Below are 18859 nucleotides of genomic sequence, written 5' to 3' on the forward strand. Positions count from 1 at the left end.
TGTCTTGGCCACTGCGGATAGCGCTGCAGTGAACATACGGGTGCATGTATCTTTGTGAATACATGTTTTCAAATTTCGGGGGTAGATGCCTAGAAGATGGGTTGCTGGATCACATGGTAGTTCCATTCTTAATTTTTTGAGGAGCCTCCATACTGTTTTCCATAGCAGCCGTACCAGTTTGCATTCCCACCAGCAGTGAGTGAGGGTTCCCTTTTCTCCACAACCTCTCTGACACTTGTTATTACTTGTCTTGGTAATAGCTGTAGTAACAGGTGTGAGGTGGTATCTCATTGTAGTTTTGATTTGCATTTCCCTAATAGCTAGTGAAGTAGAGCATCTTTTTGTTTCTGTTCGCCATTTGTGAATAAGTCAGTCAGAAAAGGCTAAGAACCATATGATTTCTCTTGTATGTGGGATGTAAAACTGGGACTCATAAACGCAGCAGTGTGGTGGTCACCAGAGGAAATGGGGGCGGGGGTAGTAAAGGGTAAAGGGGGCCAAGTACATGGTGATGGAAGATGACTCGACTTTGGGTGGGGGACACACGGTTCATTATACAGATCGTGTATCATAGAAATGCACACTTGAAACCCATACAATCTTATTAACCAATGTCATACAATTTAATTTTTAAAAAGCAGATATGAATTCCAGAATCAAATGAACATGAATTTTACCTCTGACTCTGCCACTTGACTTCCACTTGGGTAAACTACTTAGTATCTCTCAGCCTAAATATCCCGTTCTGTAAAACAGCAACAGTGGTGCTGATGGAGAGGGACCATAAGTAGCCCCTTTGTCTCCTGCCTATGTGTGGAACCCACTGAAAGGCAGATCGATATAAACATTTTTATGTATTTTACCTTTACAACAGATAAAGATTGGGTTGAAGGATATGGCTTAGGTTGTGCAGTAGTAATAATGGTTTCTAACACTGTCCAGAATTAGGCATACTCATTTGATGAATGTACCTGGCAGATCTCTAGAAGTGCAGGACAGCCACACGTCTCTCTCTCCGTGGAGGTAGGCAGAGCCTGTCTGTCGAGCTGAAGAGGAAAATGTGTTCCTTGTGCAAGCAAGGCAGGTCCTGGTAGCAAGGAAGGAGCTGAGCCACAGTCCTTTTCCCAGACATGCTAATCAGAAAAGCCATGAGCCTTCCTGAGAGAAGATTGAGGAGGCCAGGACTATAGTTTTAACTACAGTTAAAACTGGGGTGAGGAAGATAAGCCTTTCTCCCTTACAAAAAGTACTCACCCACCTTGTAACCTGATACACATCAATCACTCAAAGCCATGCCTGGCACACAGTAAATACTTGCTAAGTGCAGGGTTTTGTTATTTGCATGTGGTAGCTGCTCAGTAGCTGTTTATTGATTGAGCATATTGCCACCAAGAACTCTTTTTTTAAATTTGGGGAAAAAACTGGAGATACACAAATGTACGTAGCTAATTTAACAAACACAGCTTTAACTGTTACAAGTTACACTAATTTAACAAGCTGCACAGTTACCTGTGTAACTTACCATCCAGATAACAAACGTCATCATTTTATAATATTTACTCTCGTTTTGGTTTGTTTTTTACAAAAATAAAGCAATACTAATGAAATTGAACTTTCCTTTGTTATATCGCCCCCAAATCCACCCCAGTCTCGTTCCCATTCATCAGAAGTGACTGCTAACGGGGGTTTGCGTGCAGCTTTCCGTTCCATGTTTTATAGCTTCTTCTTTTCAGTAAATAACAGCATACAACAGTGGGCGAAGTAGGGTAACGATATATGTAGTTCACTCATTTAATTGCTGTAGGGTGTTCTATAAGAACATTTAACCTTCTGTATTTTACTCAAAGGACCCATTGTTGATAGCTTCAGAATACACCATGTAAGGGTGGTGGCAGAAGGCACCCTATGGCTCCTTCCACGTGTCACATGAAGGTAGCCATTGGTAGGGCTAGTTACTGGGCTTGAGAATGCAAGCCAGCAGGTTAGTGGTATCTGTCACTCTGAGTTCCTAGTAGCTGTGGATTCCGTGGTGAAGCTGTCTCAAACTTGGTGACCTCTGCCGTGTTTTAGAAGTAGAGATCACACGTGTACTTCATAGAACCAGAACTGTCATTAGTCAGGGAAGGAAAGGGAGAGCAGAGTGGGAGCCTAGGAATCCAGACTCTAGATCCCAACCACTGTATCATTCTGCTTTACTCTGAAAGAAACAGGGATTCCTAGGCTGTAGTTGGATACTTCCAGTAGCTGGGCCTTCTAATTTTACCCCTTCCTTCCTTCCTTCCTTCCCTCCTTCCTTCCTTCCTTCCTTCCTTCCTTCCTTCCTTCCTTCCTTCCTTCCTATTTTTTTAGGATCTATCTATCTATCTATCTATCTATCTATCTATCTATCTATCTATCTATCATCTTTAGAGGGGAAGGGAAGGAGAGAGGGAGAGAAATATCAGTGTGTGGTTGCCTCTCGTATGTCCCCTGCTGGGAACTGGCCTGCAATCCAGGCATGTGCCCTGACTGGGAATCGAACCGGCAACCCTTTGGTTCGCAGGCCTGCTCTCAATCCACTGTGCCACACCAGCCAGGGCTACTGTGGTCCTTTCTTATAAAATGATAAGCTCCTTAAACACCAACTCTTTGAGTAAAGAGATTATAAGTGGCTTCTAAGTGGTCCAGCATCTGGAAATTGAAGAAAGGGCAAAATGAAAACCACACCTTGAATCATGTTTGCAAGGAGAAGTGTGCCAAGTGCTCTGTTATTACTCCAGTGTCATAAACTTAATTGGTGTTATGTCAGCTACTTAGATCAGAGCCAATAGCATATTAAACTTTATTCTGTTTGTACCAGCTCCATGGCAACTTGGGTGGGTGTGGAGTTAGGGACAAGTGGTGGCTGTGACGTCTGGTCTATAGAGTGATTTCATCATGATATGAGCCCTGCATCACCCCGGATGGAGAAATGTCACCGGATGATGTGACCTGACCTCTCAGTGCCCCTCTGAACACTCAGAGTGGTATGAGCCAAAGACCTTGGGTTGCTGGTCTGACCTAGAGGTTTAGCTTAGAGTTAGAGAGCAGCAATTTCTTGGTGGTACTGACAGGTGTAACTACATGTATTCCTTTTCTCCTTCTTAATTAAAAGTAAGGGAGTTGTTTTGATAGCTTTATAAATAGTCCTTTGATATTGGAGTGTATTTGTTGTTCTCCAGTTCTGCCCCTACACAGATCAGCACAGGAGGTGCCTATGAGTCACTGTGCCCACGGTGGCTTTGAGATCTTGCTTATTTTCACTGTCTCCAGGTCCTTTTATGGGTTTCCAGTTGCCATATCTCTATTTTTTTAGTTGTATAAATATATTACTTGATTGGAAAGTAGTACTGTGATCACATAGACGTTTCCTTACCCTTGTTTGTCCATTGGCACTCCCAGAGCGCCTTATTAGCTGATTAATCTGAATGTTTGGTGCTTCTGCTGATAACACTAAAGTTAGTTTTCAGAAATTGATTCTGTCGTTTTCCTTTACTCCTGCCAGTTTGTGTGTTACTCTTACGTGTTTAGGTGGAGTGAAGACAGATTCGCTATGAAAGTAACCCGTTAGGAACCTGCCTTGCCGTGCCTGTTTTTAAAACATGGACTTGTGCCCTGTTTTTCTGCTTTGTGTTGCAGCATTTTGAGAAAACCAAGAATTATTCATTTTTAGATGAGGTAAAATTCACAGTGTTGTGCAACCATTACCATGTCTGATTCTAGAACATTTTTATCACCCCCAAAAGAAACCCCTTACCCACTAGGCAGTCACTGCCCATTTCTCTTTCCTGCTAGCACCTGGCAACCATTAATCTGTTTTGTGTCTCTGTACATTTGCCTATTCTGGATGTTCATATAAATGGATCATACAGTGTGTGGCTTTTGTGTCTGGCTTCTTTCACTTAGCTTACTGTTTTCATGGCCCTTCTGTGTCATGTTGGGTGATGTGCGTCAGTACTTCATCCCTTTTTATAGTGGAGTAGCAGTGCACTATATGGACATACCACATCGTGTTTACCTGCTCATCAGTTGATGAACATTTGGGTTGTTTCTGCATTTTGGCTTTTATGAATAACCCTGCTCTGCACATGCGCAAGTTTGCGTTTGAACACCTGTCTTCATTTCTCTTGGATATATATATGTAGGAGTGGAATTGTGGGTCATATGGTAATTTTATCTTTCAGCTTCTTGAGTAACTGCCAGACTGTTGTCCACAGCAGCTGCATCATTTTACATTCCCACCAGTAATATTGGAGGGTTCTAATTTCTCCACGTCTTTGCTAACATTTATTTTCTATTTTTTATTATAGCCATTATAAGGGATTTAAAGTAGTATCTTGTTGTTTTTGTTTGCATTTCCCTAATGACTGTTGAGGTTGAACATCTTTTCATGTGCTAGTGGCCATTAATGTATCTTATTTGGAGAAATGTTTATGCAAGTCCTTTGCTGGTTTTTTTAAAAAATATTTTATTTATGTTCAGAGAGAGAGGAAGGGAGGGAGAAAGAGAGAGAGAGAGAAACATTGTTGTGTGGTTGCCTCTTATGTGCCCCCTACTAGGGACCTGGCCCACAATCCAGGCATATGCCCTGACTGGGGATCAAACCAACAATCCTTTGGTTCACAGGCTGGCACACAATCCACTGAGCCACGCCAGCCAGGGCCCTTTGCTGATTTTTAAATTGGGTTGTATATCTTTTTGTTGTTGCGTTGTAAGAAAATAGAAATTCTTGACTTGCTTGGATGGAGTGTAGGATCAGACTGACTTCATGCTTTTGCTGCCGTACCTGCGTGCTGGCCTTGCCCCCACAGTTGAGTCAGTTACACCTCCATGTCCAAGAATGCAAGGTGTTGCCCTTACTTCCTCACTCAGAAGGCACACCTTTATTCACCTTCCCCTTTACCATGTCTACAGACCAAACTCCACAGTAAATACTGTTGGTTTGATCCTCTTGCACTTGTAGGACAAAGGCACGCTAAAGACAAACTGGAGCAGTCCAGTTTGGAGGCCAGTGGAGTTTTAATAGTCCTTGCTGCCTTGGCTTTCTGATGCTGGAGAAGCAGAAGGAAAACAATGTATAGTGGGGAGCTAATTGCTTTTGTAAATTTTGTTTTCATGAGATTTCTTTATTATGGACTATGTATATCTATTTTTCACATATGTTGGAACTTATAGTATCTGTTTGGGCTGTAAGTTTTAGAGGTTTTTGTTTGTTTGTTTGTTTGTTTTGTTTTAGAAAGGAATCAGAGCACCCGGGGCTGTGATACTGGTAGCGGTCTCTGCATCCTTTCCCTGATCTCTTTTAACCCAGCTCCTGGAACAGACGGATACTTGTTGTGTTTATTACACTGTTAGCATGTTTATACTGCACACAATTCATAGCTCTGGCATTTAGTGGTCTCTGAAGGATATTCTCTTTGCTCCTTTATTTCCTGAATGGAGTATTTCAGCCATTCTAATAAGAAGTGTCTATACTGACACTTCACAACTCTTGTGTTGGACCTATGCAAAGCCCGGGGATCTCATTGAAAGTAGTAGGCAAAATAACTTGTCCTGACACTGTAATACTTTTGCTCTTGGGATTAATCTGTGACAATTAAAAATACCAAGTACTTTTCCTTCATGGAGTTTTTGGGTCAGGTCTCAATGAGCCACAGGGCGGCTGCTTGCTATAGCACCCCCTCCCCTCCACTGCCCCAGCCGTGTCTGAGATGTCATCACTGTTTCTGTTTGAACACATCCAGTGATTTCCAGTGATTGCATCGTTTTTTCTGAACTACTCTTCTCTCAGTTTCTGGCAGTTTCCCTCCTGTTTAGTGTTGTTTGCTGGTCCCTCCTCATCTTTTCAGTCTGACTAAATGCTGACTTTCTTTAAGGCTGAGTAAATTCTCTTACTGTGCTTTTTTCTCTAGGAATTTCAACCTTCTCATGGCTTTAAGTACTACCTGTATGCCAAATTATATCTTAGGAACTTCAGACCCAGTCTAGTTTTCCTCCCACATTTCACTTGGATGCCCTACCAGTACCTTAAATTCCACATGTCTAAAAAACTAAATTCATAATGTTCCTTTCCAAACCTGATCCTTTTAAGAGTTATTTTTGGCCCCCCACCCCCAATTTTGATAGCTAATGAAGGTTATAGTGAAGTACTTGGTGAAGTCCTCTTGTTGATTTTTCTCGTGCATATTTCTTAAATGTTTTTCTCCATCTCCATTGCCACCAGTAAGATACTATTCTCTCTTTCCAAGACTATTGCAATGGCCTCCTAATAGGTTTCTCAATATTCATACTTATATTCTTTAGCTCAGTGCTTCCTAACCTTTTTTATATCACAGCACCCAGGAAGTAATATTTGCATGACTCACTGGGATGTGGACAAAGGGTGCTCAAGGTTGGAGGCAGCTGGCCAGGGGGCTTCGGCTGCCCTGCACCCACCCGGCCACTCTAGGAATGGAAGCCAGTGTCTTGGGCACATATGTTAGCATTGAGCATTCTGTGGAAGCTCTGTTCTAACTCATTCTCTGTGTTGTAGCCAGAGTGTGATATTTTGTGTTCAGTGGAAATTTGATTTTTGTCACTCTTGCTTAAAACCTGGTGGCTTTCCATTATCTTCAAAGTAAAAATTAAATTTTTAGAATGCTGTAAGACCCTGCATGATCTGACACAATCTCACCAGCCTCATCCTTCTATATTCTTTCATGCTCATATGTTCATACTCTCTCTCTCCTTTAGTCTCACTGACTGTCATTCAGTTCCCAGATGTGCCATGCTCCACTTGACCTCTGTGCATGCTACCCCATTTGCCTGGAATTGCTCGCTCCCCAACTCTAACCTTTCCACTTAGTTCATTCCTGCTCATTCTTCAGAGCGAGTTCAAAGTGCTACTGCAGTTTTCTCGATTGTACCAGGTGTTTCCTCCATTAGACTCTGTGTGTCCCCTTGGAGCCCTCCTCCAGTGGTAGGTAAATGTCCGTGTGTGAATAAGGGTGTGGATCGCTTACTGCTCTGACCCCAGTGCTCGTTGGGTCTGACATATTGGGTGCTCAGTAAATGTCGGGTAAGTGAATTACGTGTCAGTTCCTGGTGCTGGGGATGAAGCATTAATCATTTCCAACAAGATCCATGCTTTATGGAGCTTGCATTTAGATTCACATAATATATAAGCAAGAAAATGTCATGTAGCAAAGGTGATGTTTTAGGGAGTTATTCCTTTTAGTTGAGTAATCAGGTGCCTCGGCCCGCGAGGCAGTCAACGGGGTCCGCCGATATACCTGTAACAGATGAAGGGGGATGGGACAGGAGGCGCGAAGAATGGCAGCAAGACAAAGGATTCTGATCAAGCTGCAAATTTATTTCAAAATGGAGGGAGTTATATAGAGGAGGGCAGTGGAGGAAGTGCGGTGGATAGGTGGCTTCAAAGCGTGCTCTAGCCTGCAATTGGCCGGGGGGTGCATGGCGGGCGCGTGATCAAGGCACTGATTGGTGTGCCACCCGCATGTCCAGGAGGGGGAGTTCTATGGCTCCTAACCGCAGCGTCCTGTTATTCAGGCGCAACCTTCAGGTCGGATTGTATCAGCCTGCTTCAGGCTTATCCCAACCCCCAACAATCAGGCATATCCTCTTTGAAAATGTGAAATTTCAGCTAAGATCTGAATGCAAAGAAGCAGTAAGCCACTTAAAAGTATCTGGAGGGAGAACATTCCAGGTGGAAGTACAGATGGTACCTTCAGGTTGGAATAATTTTGATGGAGTTGTTTTAAGATTGGAGTGCATGGCTGGGACCAGATCTTGCAGGGCCTTACTACCCAGTTTAAGGAGTTTGGATTTTATTCTAATTGTCATAGGAAGACGTTAGAGGTTTTGAGTGGAAAGTAACCTGATTCACATGTTTAAAACTCATGACAAATGTTCAGGCTAGGCCATTGGAGGCTGGGACTAGGACCGTAGTTGCGGAGCTGGATGGAAAGAATATGATTCAGGAATATATCTGGAAGTCAGCTAAGAGTTGCTGATGCATTGGATGGGGAATGTGGGGCTTGATTTAATTTGTATATAGATCATATATAGATTTGTTTAATCATGCAGATTTGTTGAATCAGTACACAGAATATAAAAAAACTGGGCTAGACTCAGGAAGGGGGGGGTGAAAATTGGTGGAAGAAATATCCTTAGCTAAAGACATGCAGATGACATCCTCTTACTGGCAGAAAGTAGCAGTTATTTGAAATGACTTCTGATAAAAATGAAAGAAGAAAGTACCAAAAGCAGGACTGCATTTGAGCATCAAGAAGACAAGTCATGTACAGAAGAAATACAACTTTAACACAGGTTGAAGGTTTTGTTTCCCTTGGTTCAGTCATCAGTTCGGATGGGGACTGCATGCAGCCAGGAAGTCAGGAGAAGGCTGAGACTCAGAAGGGCAGCAGTGGGAGAGTTAGGAAAGATCACAAATTGTGAAGATGTGTCGTTAGAAACCAAGGCTAAGGCCATCTGCACCCTTGGGTTCCTGGTTACTGTGTATTGATACAAAAGTTGGACAGGGAAGAAGGCTGATAGGAAAAAAATTATTCATTAGAGATACGGTATGAAGGAGAGCTCTACTGATACTCTGAACTGCCTGAAAGACGAGCAAGTGAGTTCTAGAGCTAATTAAGCTGGAAACATTGCTGAAGGCCCTCCCCCCCGCCCCGAAAAAAAAAAAAAAGACAAAACTGAAGCTGTTCTACTTGAAGCAGAGCAGAGTTCTTTGGAAAAGACAGTAATGCTGGAAAAAAATAGAAAGCAGCAGGAAAAGAGGAAGACCATGTATGAAATGGATTGACTCCATCCAAGGAGCCATAGGCTGAGTCTGCGCACAGGAGGGGGCAGGGCTGTGGAGGACGCGCGTGGTGGACGTCACTCGTTCGTACAGTAGCCAGGAGTCGGAGCTGACTCAGAGGCACATAACATACGTAGGGTTAAAGAGAAGAAAACAGTCAGGGATGGCTTCTGTTTTTGTTGGTTGGTTTGTTTCTGTGGTTTTTAAGTTGAGCAATTGGATGATTTTATTCACCAAGACAGAGAAGACTGGGAGGGGATGAGGAGACCAAGTCAGTTGTGTCTGTTTTAACATGTACCTTTGGGTTTGACATCCAAAATGATGTTTTGTAAGCAATTAGATCTATAAATCCAGAATTCAGGAGAAGGTCAGGGGTGCAGATATAAATTTGGGAGTCACTTAAGTTAATGTTTAAGCTGAGACTGGACGAGAGTCTCTAAGAGAAAGGGTGGATGGGGAGAAGAGTTCCAGGACAGCTTCCTGGCAAATGCCAACATTCTGAAGTTGAGCAGAGGAGAAGTCAGCAAGAGAGAACTCAGAAGGTGGGTAGCGTGATGTGGGGGGGAAACAGGAGTGTGGTGTCATCAGGACTAAGAGAAGAACGTATTTTAAGAATTGTGTTGAATGCTGTTGATGAGTAAGAATGGGTTGAGTAAGAAGAGAACAGAGAAATAACTGCTGCTTTGAGCAACACAGACCCCATTGGTGAGCCGGACAAGTCAGCTGAATAGAGTAGATGGTCCTGATTGGAGAGGGCTGAGGAGCAAATGGGAGTAAGGAAGTGCAGGCACTACTAAAAACAAGTGGTTTGAGAAGTTTTACTAAGAAGGAGAGGAGAGGAAAGGGGCAGTACTATAGGAGAATGTGAGGTCAAGAAAGGTTAAAAGAAAAAGATTTGCTTCATCGAGAGGATGTAACAGAGAAATTGAAGATTAAGAAGAAAGAAAAAGGATAATGTGTGAGTGGAATTTTGAGAAGGCACGTGGAGGTGGACAGCACCCAGGTGAAAGGGCTGTGTTTTGCTAAAAGCAGGGACACTCCCTCCACTTTAACAGTAGGGAAGGAAGGGAGTCTGCGTGTGCGCGGAGGTTGGGGGATGGCTCTGGTGGTGGGAAGAAGAGGGTATTCTCATCAGATCGCTTGTATTTTCTCGGGGACCTGGGAGAGCAAGGGGAGAAAGTATGGGGATTTAAGGACAAGGTCTGGAAAATTTCCAAACAGTGTTGAGTGCCCGTTTGAGTTTCATGGCCCTGAATTAAAGGGAATCACTCAGCACAGTTAAGTGTTTTTCTCCAGCAACATTCAGCTGTTCAGGTACTACAAGTATGGAGTAGGTAGATGGTTGAGTTTAACTTGGGTGGGCATTTGGCCAGGCAAGTGAAGCAGGAGAGGGGGGCAAAGGAGAAGAGGGTGTGTACAAGGGAAATACACATCAGTGATGGACTGTGAAAGCTAAACAGGGTGGGAAGGGGAATGGCCACGGGAGCATAATGGATAATGAAAAACTTTAATGGAAAACTTCGACCTCATGACACACTGAGTGATGGGGCTGAACAGGTGCTGGAGAGTTCCCAGACAGAAGTGACCTGAATAACTCTGTAGCAGTGGTGGTGGTGCAGTCTCTGGTATTGACAAGATCTCTAGGGTCTGACCATGGGCTGGGTCCCTGAGGTGGGGTGGAATAAAGTTTGTGAGGGACGAGCAGGTCAAGGATCATGGTTCATCCACATTCCTTTGGTACAGCAGTGGTGGGAAGGAAGACAGCCATCATCGGTTAGTGAGGGACAGTCCCCAGGGATATTGGTGAGGTTGCAGCAGTGAGGCTGGGAGGAGACCATGGTGGAGCACGATGCCACAAACTTTAAAAACCAGGGTGTTTCAGGGAGAGATGGTCTGGCAGTTGGCTGAAGGCGATAATGGAAGAAGGGATGGATGGAAATTTAGCTCTCATGGAAAATAAAAAGTCTCTGAAATCTCTAACTGTAGGACTCGGTTCTGCTTTTTGAAAGTCCCTCCCTTTTTAAGAACAGAGATGGGCAAACTATAGCCCGCTGCCCAGATCTGGCTCGCCGCCCGTTTTTAGAGTGCAGCTGTCCGCATGCACGTACACCGCCTCCGTTTGTTTGCACATCGCCTGTGGCTGCTCCAGTGGCAGAGCTGAGTAGTTGTGACAGAGATGACACCACAAAGCCAAAGATACTTATGGTCTGGTCCTTTTGAGAAAAAGTTTGCTGACTTCCGCTCTTGAAGAGTGGTTCTCAGACTTCAGCGTGCCTCCAGATCACCTGGAGGGCTGTGGACACAGATTGCTGGGCTCCTAGAATTTCTGGTTCAGTGGGTCTGAATTAGGGCCCCAAAATGTGCATTTCTAGTAAGTTCTCAGGTGTTGCCTACACTGCAGAAATGTCCAGGGATCTCACTTTAAGAGCCATTGCTTTAGATAGTTAGGTAGTGGTCAGATTCCTTCTTCCCCTAATCTTCTCTGAGCCACACATCCCTGCCTGCCACACCTATTACTGCTTGCTGTGATTTACTGGCTTGTCTCGTCTCTTTAGGCCTGGTGCCCACAAAAGTCATGATTCTGTGAAGGAAGCCTTATTAGTGCCGTGTGCTTCAGAGCCAGCGCCCCTCCTGGCCCTCTACTTACCTCTGAGCTTGCTTTCTGCTTTCTTCCCTGGGTTGCCTGATTGGCGGGGCTGCCTCTGGGACTTCAGTGAAGTGGATGCGTTAGGGAGAGCAACAGTAGGTTGAGATCACCTAAACCCCAAAGGGACTAAGGGGCCGAGCACTGTGGTTTGGAGGAAATAAGAATTTCCCCCACCAGCGTGTCTCTGCTATGAGGCGCTTAAGTAGTATAAAGGTTTCGTGGGCAGATTGAGAGTCTTATCATTTGGGCGTTTGACCCCCGACAGTGGCTGGTGTCTGGGTCTCAGCAGATAAAGAACACCTCAGAGAAAACAAGGTCAGCTGGCCAAACCAAGTCTTTACCCTTGATTTTCAGTAGAGGAACCACTTAAAGATGTTCCGAAGCAGGTTTCGTTTCCTTTCCTTTTCCTTTTCCTTACCTTTTCTTTCCGATTTTATTTATTTTTAGAGGGAGGGGGGAGGGAGACAGAGAGGGAAACATCAATGTGTGGTTGCGTCTTGCGCATCCCCTACTGGGGTCCTGTCCTGTAGCCCAGGCGTGTGCCCTGACTGGGAAATGAACTGGCTACCCCTCTGTTAGCAGGCCAGCACTCAGTCCACTGAACCACACCAGCCAGTGCTGAAAGCAGTTTCTCAGAGCTGCGGAGACAGTAACTCCTTCTTAGATTTCCCTCTGTTCTCCTGCTCCCTGCGTAAAATTACTGTCTCTTTCTGTGAGCTTGATTTCTAGTCATGTACAGTACAGAAGATACACCTCATAGCCTAGCTTCGCCCTTAACGGTGAAGTGGACGCACCGGACGAGCTTACAGGTGAACGTGTGTGCTTGGGTCAGTGGTCTCTCAGCTTTCCATTTCCGCTCAGCTCTGGCCTGGCCTGCCTCTGGGGCGTGTTCCCGGCCTATTCGGGCCATCACGGCACTTGCACTTTCAGAGCTCCGCACAGCTCCCGCTCGCTGTGGCTCTGCCCGACTCGGTCGCGTTTCCCTTTCTGACTTCTCTGTGGCCCCTCGTTCCCTTTCTTTTTTTCTCTCCCTGCTCCTGTTTTCTGGCCTTCTTCACGTTTCACCCCTTGTCTGCCAGGCCCTCAGCCCTCAGCGAATTCTTGGCCTTTTGCTAGACCTCCCCACTGTCGGCAGCTGGCACCCTCTGACCATTATACAGTTCTGCGAACCGAGACAGCACGAGAATCATTGAGGCCCTTGGGTTTTAATTTGGAAGTCTTGGGAGAGACAGTGAGAAGATAGCCTTTGCTTCAGGTGTTACAATTAATAGTAGTTGAGCTTGAACTTGGTAGTTGTCTACAGAAGCCGGGGATTCAGCAAAGGAAGAAATGAGTAGCCAGGGTAGGTCAAGCTCAAGGTCAGAAACACCCTCAGAGGGTGTCTGAGCACAGACCTCACAGAATGTCAGGGGCAAAGGGAACCAAGACCCCTGGGTCTGCTGCCTGTGCAGTTTGGATTGGGGGCAGGGCCGAGCCAGAGGTCTGCTTTTCTCCACCATGTCTCCCCCTTCCCCGAGTTCCACTGTACATGTCTTACTTATTTTGTCTTTAAGACAAGAGGTCATTTCAAGAAAGAATTCTTTGACTAAAAAAAAAAAAAGGGGAGTGGGGACACTGGTATTGTCCAAGTTCTCATTTTACAAATGGGGAAGAAGAGGGGAGAGGGAAACTCCTTTCTGTACCCCAAGAAGTGACAAACAGGAAAAATATTAATTTAGAGAGAGAACAAACTTTCTAAGGAAAAATTCTGTAGAGATAGCATCACAAGATGAATTACCTCAAGAGTCTGTTTGAGAGATTGAGTCATGTCATGCAAGTTCTAGGGAGTTGGGCCTCTTCCTTCCGTGAGAGGATGGGAATGAAACACCAGCCCCTCGGCCCGACTCCCAGAAAGAAGAACCTCAGGCCGATGAGCAGTGAGCCTAACAATTTCATTTCCCCGCCACACTGGGCCCCACAGGAAATCTCAGAATTTCGCATCGGGACAAGGCCCCACAAGAATGTCGCTGCACCCACAGATTTGTGGTTCGGTGCCATTAGAGAATTTCCTCGGGAAAGTGTTCTGAGGGAGATTGCTCAGCAAGACAGAAAAATGCTGGAGCGGGGCCAGCAGATGCCTTCCCAGGACTCCTGGTGGACGTTTGGGTTTAAAATGCCTCCCGAGTTCATACAGCACAGCCCCTGGCAGCTCACAGCAGCCCTGTCACTGAACAGTTTGTTTCTCAGGGAGTTCTGACTTCAGCATGTGGAAATTGGGATGGTTTACTGTACAGTTTCGCAGGCCAGCCTGAGAAGGCGCAGGGCCTGTTCTGTTTGTGGCAGTAAGGCACTGATGTTTTAGACCCACGTATATCCAGAGGCAGAGGTTAGAGGGCGTTGCCAAAAACTGCAAACTGCTGTGAAGGAGGGCAGTCCGTTTCTGCCTTTGCTTCCTTTGGTGGATGTTCCTTGGTCATTCCAGTCGTCAGGGAGAACCAAAAAGGAGCAGTGTGCATACAGGTAAATCAGTGAGGCATCATTTCCCATAATAAACACACTTGCTCATCAGGTATTGTGCATTCCTACCTAGTATGTACCATTCATTCTTCTAGACACTGGGACTGTATCCACAAACAGAACAAAGTCCCGCCCTCGTCACCTTTTCTTGTAAGGGATGAGAGGCAGACAAATTCTGCTCCTGGTGGTGATAGGAGCTCTGGGGGCAAGTCGGGATGACAGCAGGGAGTATGGAGCTGCACGTAATTAAGGTCTTTCCCATAGGGTGGCACTGAAAGGCCCGAAGGAAGTGATGGCCATGCGGCTCTTTGGGGAAGAGAGTTCCTACTCAGGGCCAGAGGGCACGGGCCAGGCAGGAGCAGAGCAGGTGGACTGCAGAACAGCTGGAAGCTGGAGCTGGAGCTGGGTGAGGGAGAGGGAGTTGTGGGCAGAGAGGTCAGGGAATCGGCTGAGAACAAGACTGTGTGGCTTTGCCTTTTACTTTAGAATAAAACCCATTGGGTGGTTTTAAGTGTTAAAAGATGACTCTGGCCACTGTGGAGAAGAAACTGAAGGGGGGCAGGGTAAGGGGTAGAAGAGAGGAGACCACCTAACAAGGGTGCTCATTAAGGTGATTCTGGATATGTTTTGACGTAGTGTTAACAGGATTTGTTGGTTGATTGGATGTCAGATGTGACAACAGTCAAAGATGACACCGAAGTTTTTGTTTTCAGCAGTTGCAAGAACGGAGTTGTCATTTACAGAAATGGGGAAGGCTGAGGTCCACACAGTTTCTGGTTTGACTAAGTAGTTTTAGGAAGAAGCCGTGGAGATCTAAGGAGGAAAAAGTTTGATGTAATCATTGGTTCCTTAATTTTCTCCATTCTTTGGCAGCCTGCTTTGTATTTGGGTTACTTCTACCACAGTTTTGTGGCGGGGAGGGGGGGGAGAAGTATGGATCCTTACTCATGTCTGTGCAGTTCAGTGTGGTCGGAGGCAGTGTGTCCAGAAGAGCCTTGGGGTAGAGTCTGCCTCCAGGGATGTCCCTTATTTCAGGGGCTGTGTTGGTGTTCTAGGGCTGCATGACTAACTACCGTAAAGTGGGCGGTTTAAGGCAACAGAAATTTATTCTCTCACAGATCTGGAGGCCAGAAGTCCAAAATCGGTGTTGCAGAGCCCTGCTCCCTCCAAGGGGCCTATGGAAGAACCCTTCCTTTCCTCTTCCGAGCTTCTGGTGGTAGCTGACCATCCTTGGCCTCTCTTGGCTTATCAGTGCAGCCCTCCACTCTCTGCCTCCAGAGTATGATGAGTGGCATTCTCTCTGTGTGTTTGTGTGTCCCTTTGTCTTCATGTGGCCTTCTTATAAGGACACTAATTACTGTATTTAGGACCCAGCCTAATCCAGTATGATCTCATCTTGACTTGGTTACATCTTCAAAGACCCTGTTTCCAAATTAGGTTACATTCACTGTGAAAGGGGTCAGGACATCAACATACCTTTGTATGAGACACAGTTTTGGTCTGGGTTTGATTAGGAGGGTTTTTTGAGTTTGGATGTGTTTGAGGATGAGACGAGACCTGTTGAATTACAGTTAGAAAGCAGGTCCCTCTGTGCTAGGGATGCTCCATCTTTCGGGATGAAAAAATTAGTTTTCCTGTTTGGCAAGTTTAGTTAAACTGAAGATTTAAAAACAGAGACGTTAATTTTGCATTATTTTTTGAAACTTGAACACTTAGGACATGCAGTGGTAAAATCATGTAACTGGAAGTAGCAGACAGAAGGAATAGACCTTATAAAGACTTTTAAAGATAAGAACTACTTTGATTTTGATCTGAATTGATGAATTTGATTGTCTGGAGGCCTGGGCAGTAGGTAGAAAATCTCTTGCTAATGTTCCACGTTTGTGGTTTTGTCAGTTGGGGCAACAAGTTGGCAGCGATAGAATGTGCACACCCGGGACCTGGGGCCCGGAGCCCACGATGACGGCCCACTGCAGGAGTGCAGCCCGTCTGCTCCACCAGCCTTTTCCTTAGATTCCCACGGGGCCGGACGCTCTGTGGCATTCACTGTCTAGCGGCTGCTCCCCTTCCGTGTGGCACCCAGGCTGTGTACATTCTTCAGTGGTGTGTCAGGAGTTATTAGTATTTCTTTCTCTCTAACTCAGGGTGCTTCATCAAAGGAAGTGGAAGTTCCCACTCTGGGACCAGAGTGGTGGGACTCCGTAGGGTTCAGCGATGTGGGTAGACAGACTCCTTTAGCAACAGCACACGTCTGTGGCCGTCAGATTATGGCCACTGTTTCTGTGGGGCTCCTGTTTGTTAGGGCTTGTGTGCTGGTTGGACAGGTGGGAGATGGGTAAGAGATGTGACTCTTTCTTGTCTTCAGGAAATTTGAGAGAGAAGACAAACAGGAATTAGAGGTTCACACAAAAACTAATAACAATTTGCGGATGCCACAGCATTTGGCACCTAAAGGAAAGCGTCTCTAAATGTCTCACTTATTAGGTGTCTGGGCAGGGAGTGGAGAAGTTAAGAGGCACAGGGATATGTAGAGAGGTTTGGTGGTGCAGGCCTCAAGCTACAGAGGCCTTCATTTAGATTTTTACTGCAAGGCCTGTCAGACCAAGGCGCTCACCTGTCTTCTGCCCTGGCCTTGCCCTGGTTTCCCTGGGTCTCCTGGGCACCGTCGTGGTTGGCGTGAAGCCACAGCTGCATGTGTGAAGGGGAAGGTTTGAGACAAAGGCGCTGGCTGTGTCTGGGCTGTCTGGGCTGGGGCTCTGCATTGCTGGCCCCGGTGTGGCTCAGTCACGCACATCCTTGGAGGGGGTTATTCTGAGTGTTCTTCAAAAAGGAAGCCTTCATCTCATGTCTGTTAAGTGGGAATGCAGCCACAGCTGTGTCCTCAGGGCAGGTTCCAGTGGTGAAGCCACCATACTTCTGGGGTAACCACAGGGCAAATAATGTACAGACATCATTTCCTTTGACTAATCTTTTGTAATACTGGTCCAGATGTGGCTCCTGAAAGTAAAGTTCTTTGTTTAAGCTGAGACTTTAATTTAGTACCCAGATGGGGTAGGAGGTGAACTTCCAAAAGGCCCGTGTTACTCGGTGTGTCATTGTCCTGGACTCCCAGCAGGCGGCAGCTTCATTAGAAATGCAGATTTCATCGTGACTCACCTGCCTTGGTGAGATGTGCGATACAGCGTTTTAGGACTCACAGACCCTGTCGTCTCGCCGGACAGGGCAGGGGGTACGCCGTCTGTTTTGCTGCTGTGGCGGCTACAGAGCCTGGCCGGGAACATGGAAAACCTTGAGGGACAGTCTGCCCTGGGGCCGGAGCTCTGTCCTGGAATTTCCTGGCCTCTCTTTGGTGTGACTGCACGAACCCAGACGCCTGTGTTTAGAGTCTGCTTCCCTCTGGGGGTAGAGCGCTGCCGCCTTCCACAGGGCTCTGCTTTCTGTGCCAGGCAACCTCCTCCTCGTGGACCAGGGGCCCGGGGAGCACTTTGGGCAGGTGTGCGGGCCTGGCTCCCAGTCAACAATATGCTCCTGGGAGTCGCTGGTCACAGAGAAGCCGTGACCGTTGGGCATAAAAGTTGCATCTGCCAACCCAGCCCGTTCCCCCTGACATTTGTCTCTCTCTCATATTGCAGCAGAAAAAGTCCTACCTGGAGCGCAGTGTGAAGGAAGCCGAGGACAACATCCGGGAGATGCTCATGGCCCGGAGGGCACAGTAGGAATCCTCTGGGGGGCATTTCTCCCGCCGACCCCTCCCATTTCTGGCAAGGACGAGGGGCTCATGCAGGAAAATGGCCCCTGCCTTACCCTGATGGACATTTTATCTGGATGGTCTGTAACCCTGTGTTTCCTATCAAATCCCAACCCTGTGGGTTTTATCCCAGCTCTGCCTGCCACCCCTGCCTATGATACTCCCCTCCCTGTGGGGGTGAGTCATAAACTCCCAGGAGAGAGAAGATGGGAGCCAGGACGGATGGGGGCGCTCTGCCCACATCCCCTGCGAGTCATGCTGGACAGACCAATAAAAGGCCTCTGTGCCACTCTGCTAAGCCTTTTCTTGAGCTGATGGGTGAGAACAGGGAGGCAGAGGCTACCTCTCTCAGCTCCTCCCTGTCCCTCTTTGGGGCTGTGGCCCTGATCCTTCTCCATCGGAGCCTTCCCCTCTTTTCCCCTCTGATTATTCGAGTGAACTCCTTAAGCTCATAGCTGCCCTGGAATGTGCAGATCTGAGAAAAAGGAGACCAGAGCATAGCTGAATTTAAGTGAGCAGGACAGCAGTTCCTTGGTGGCAGCCTGCCTAAAGATTCCTTTCCTACTTCCTCCCAAACATTCGGAAAGAAAATCTAGTAATAAACCAGCAGCACCTCTGAGACCGTGTCCCTTTGGTCAGTGTCATAGACAGACACTGCAGTCCTGAGGCTGCCCACAGGCTCGGGGGCAGTGGTATCTTGGAGCTGGCTTCCATGGGCTCGGGAGAGTTACTCAAGTTTTAGGAATTTTGTTGCAAGCCATTTATAAAACACGGCCATTGTTAAAAATTAAATTATGTCATTTACGATGATTAAAGACCAAGGGTAGTAAGTATTCAGAACATACTCTTCCTAAGAACCAAGTCTGCCCGTGGTCCATTTTCGAGGTTAACGATCTGCTTGCCGGAGTGGGGGCTACACAGCAGGGCACTCCCGCAATTCTCTTTCCAACTCCATGTTCCTGGGACGTCATGGTAGCTTGAAATCAGCTGTGGCGGGACCATTTACTCCATAGACATTAGGTGATGCTCATGTCTATGAGCACAAACACAAACTCATGGCATTTTGTGTTTGTTCTTAAAGAGAGAGCTGGTTGTTAAAATATTTATAAGCACATCACCGCTCAGAGGGAAG

The 18859-nt window shown here is 46.4% G+C and overlaps 1 protein-coding gene across 1 annotated transcript in view; it reads left to right on the forward strand.

The window, feature by feature from the left end:
* The window catches only part of PFDN1 (prefoldin subunit 1), a 56114-nt gene extending 37768 nt beyond the window's left edge, over positions 1-18346 (forward strand). Inside the window, exon 4 of the mRNA XM_037147531.2 lies at positions 17612-18346. Coding sequence (XP_037003426.1) covers positions 17612-17695 — 84 coding nt within the window. The 3' untranslated portion in view covers positions 17696-18346. The remainder of the gene's footprint in view (positions 1-17611) is intronic.
* Positions 18347-18859: the final 513 nt, after the last annotated feature.

Source organism: Artibeus jamaicensis, unplaced genomic scaffold (assembly GCF_021234435.1).
Source record: "Artibeus jamaicensis isolate MK-2021 breed Jamaican fruit bat unplaced genomic scaffold, CSHL_Jam_final contig_456, whole genome shotgun sequence".
NCBI classification, from domain to species: Eukaryota; Metazoa; Chordata; class Mammalia; order Chiroptera; family Phyllostomidae; genus Artibeus; species Artibeus jamaicensis.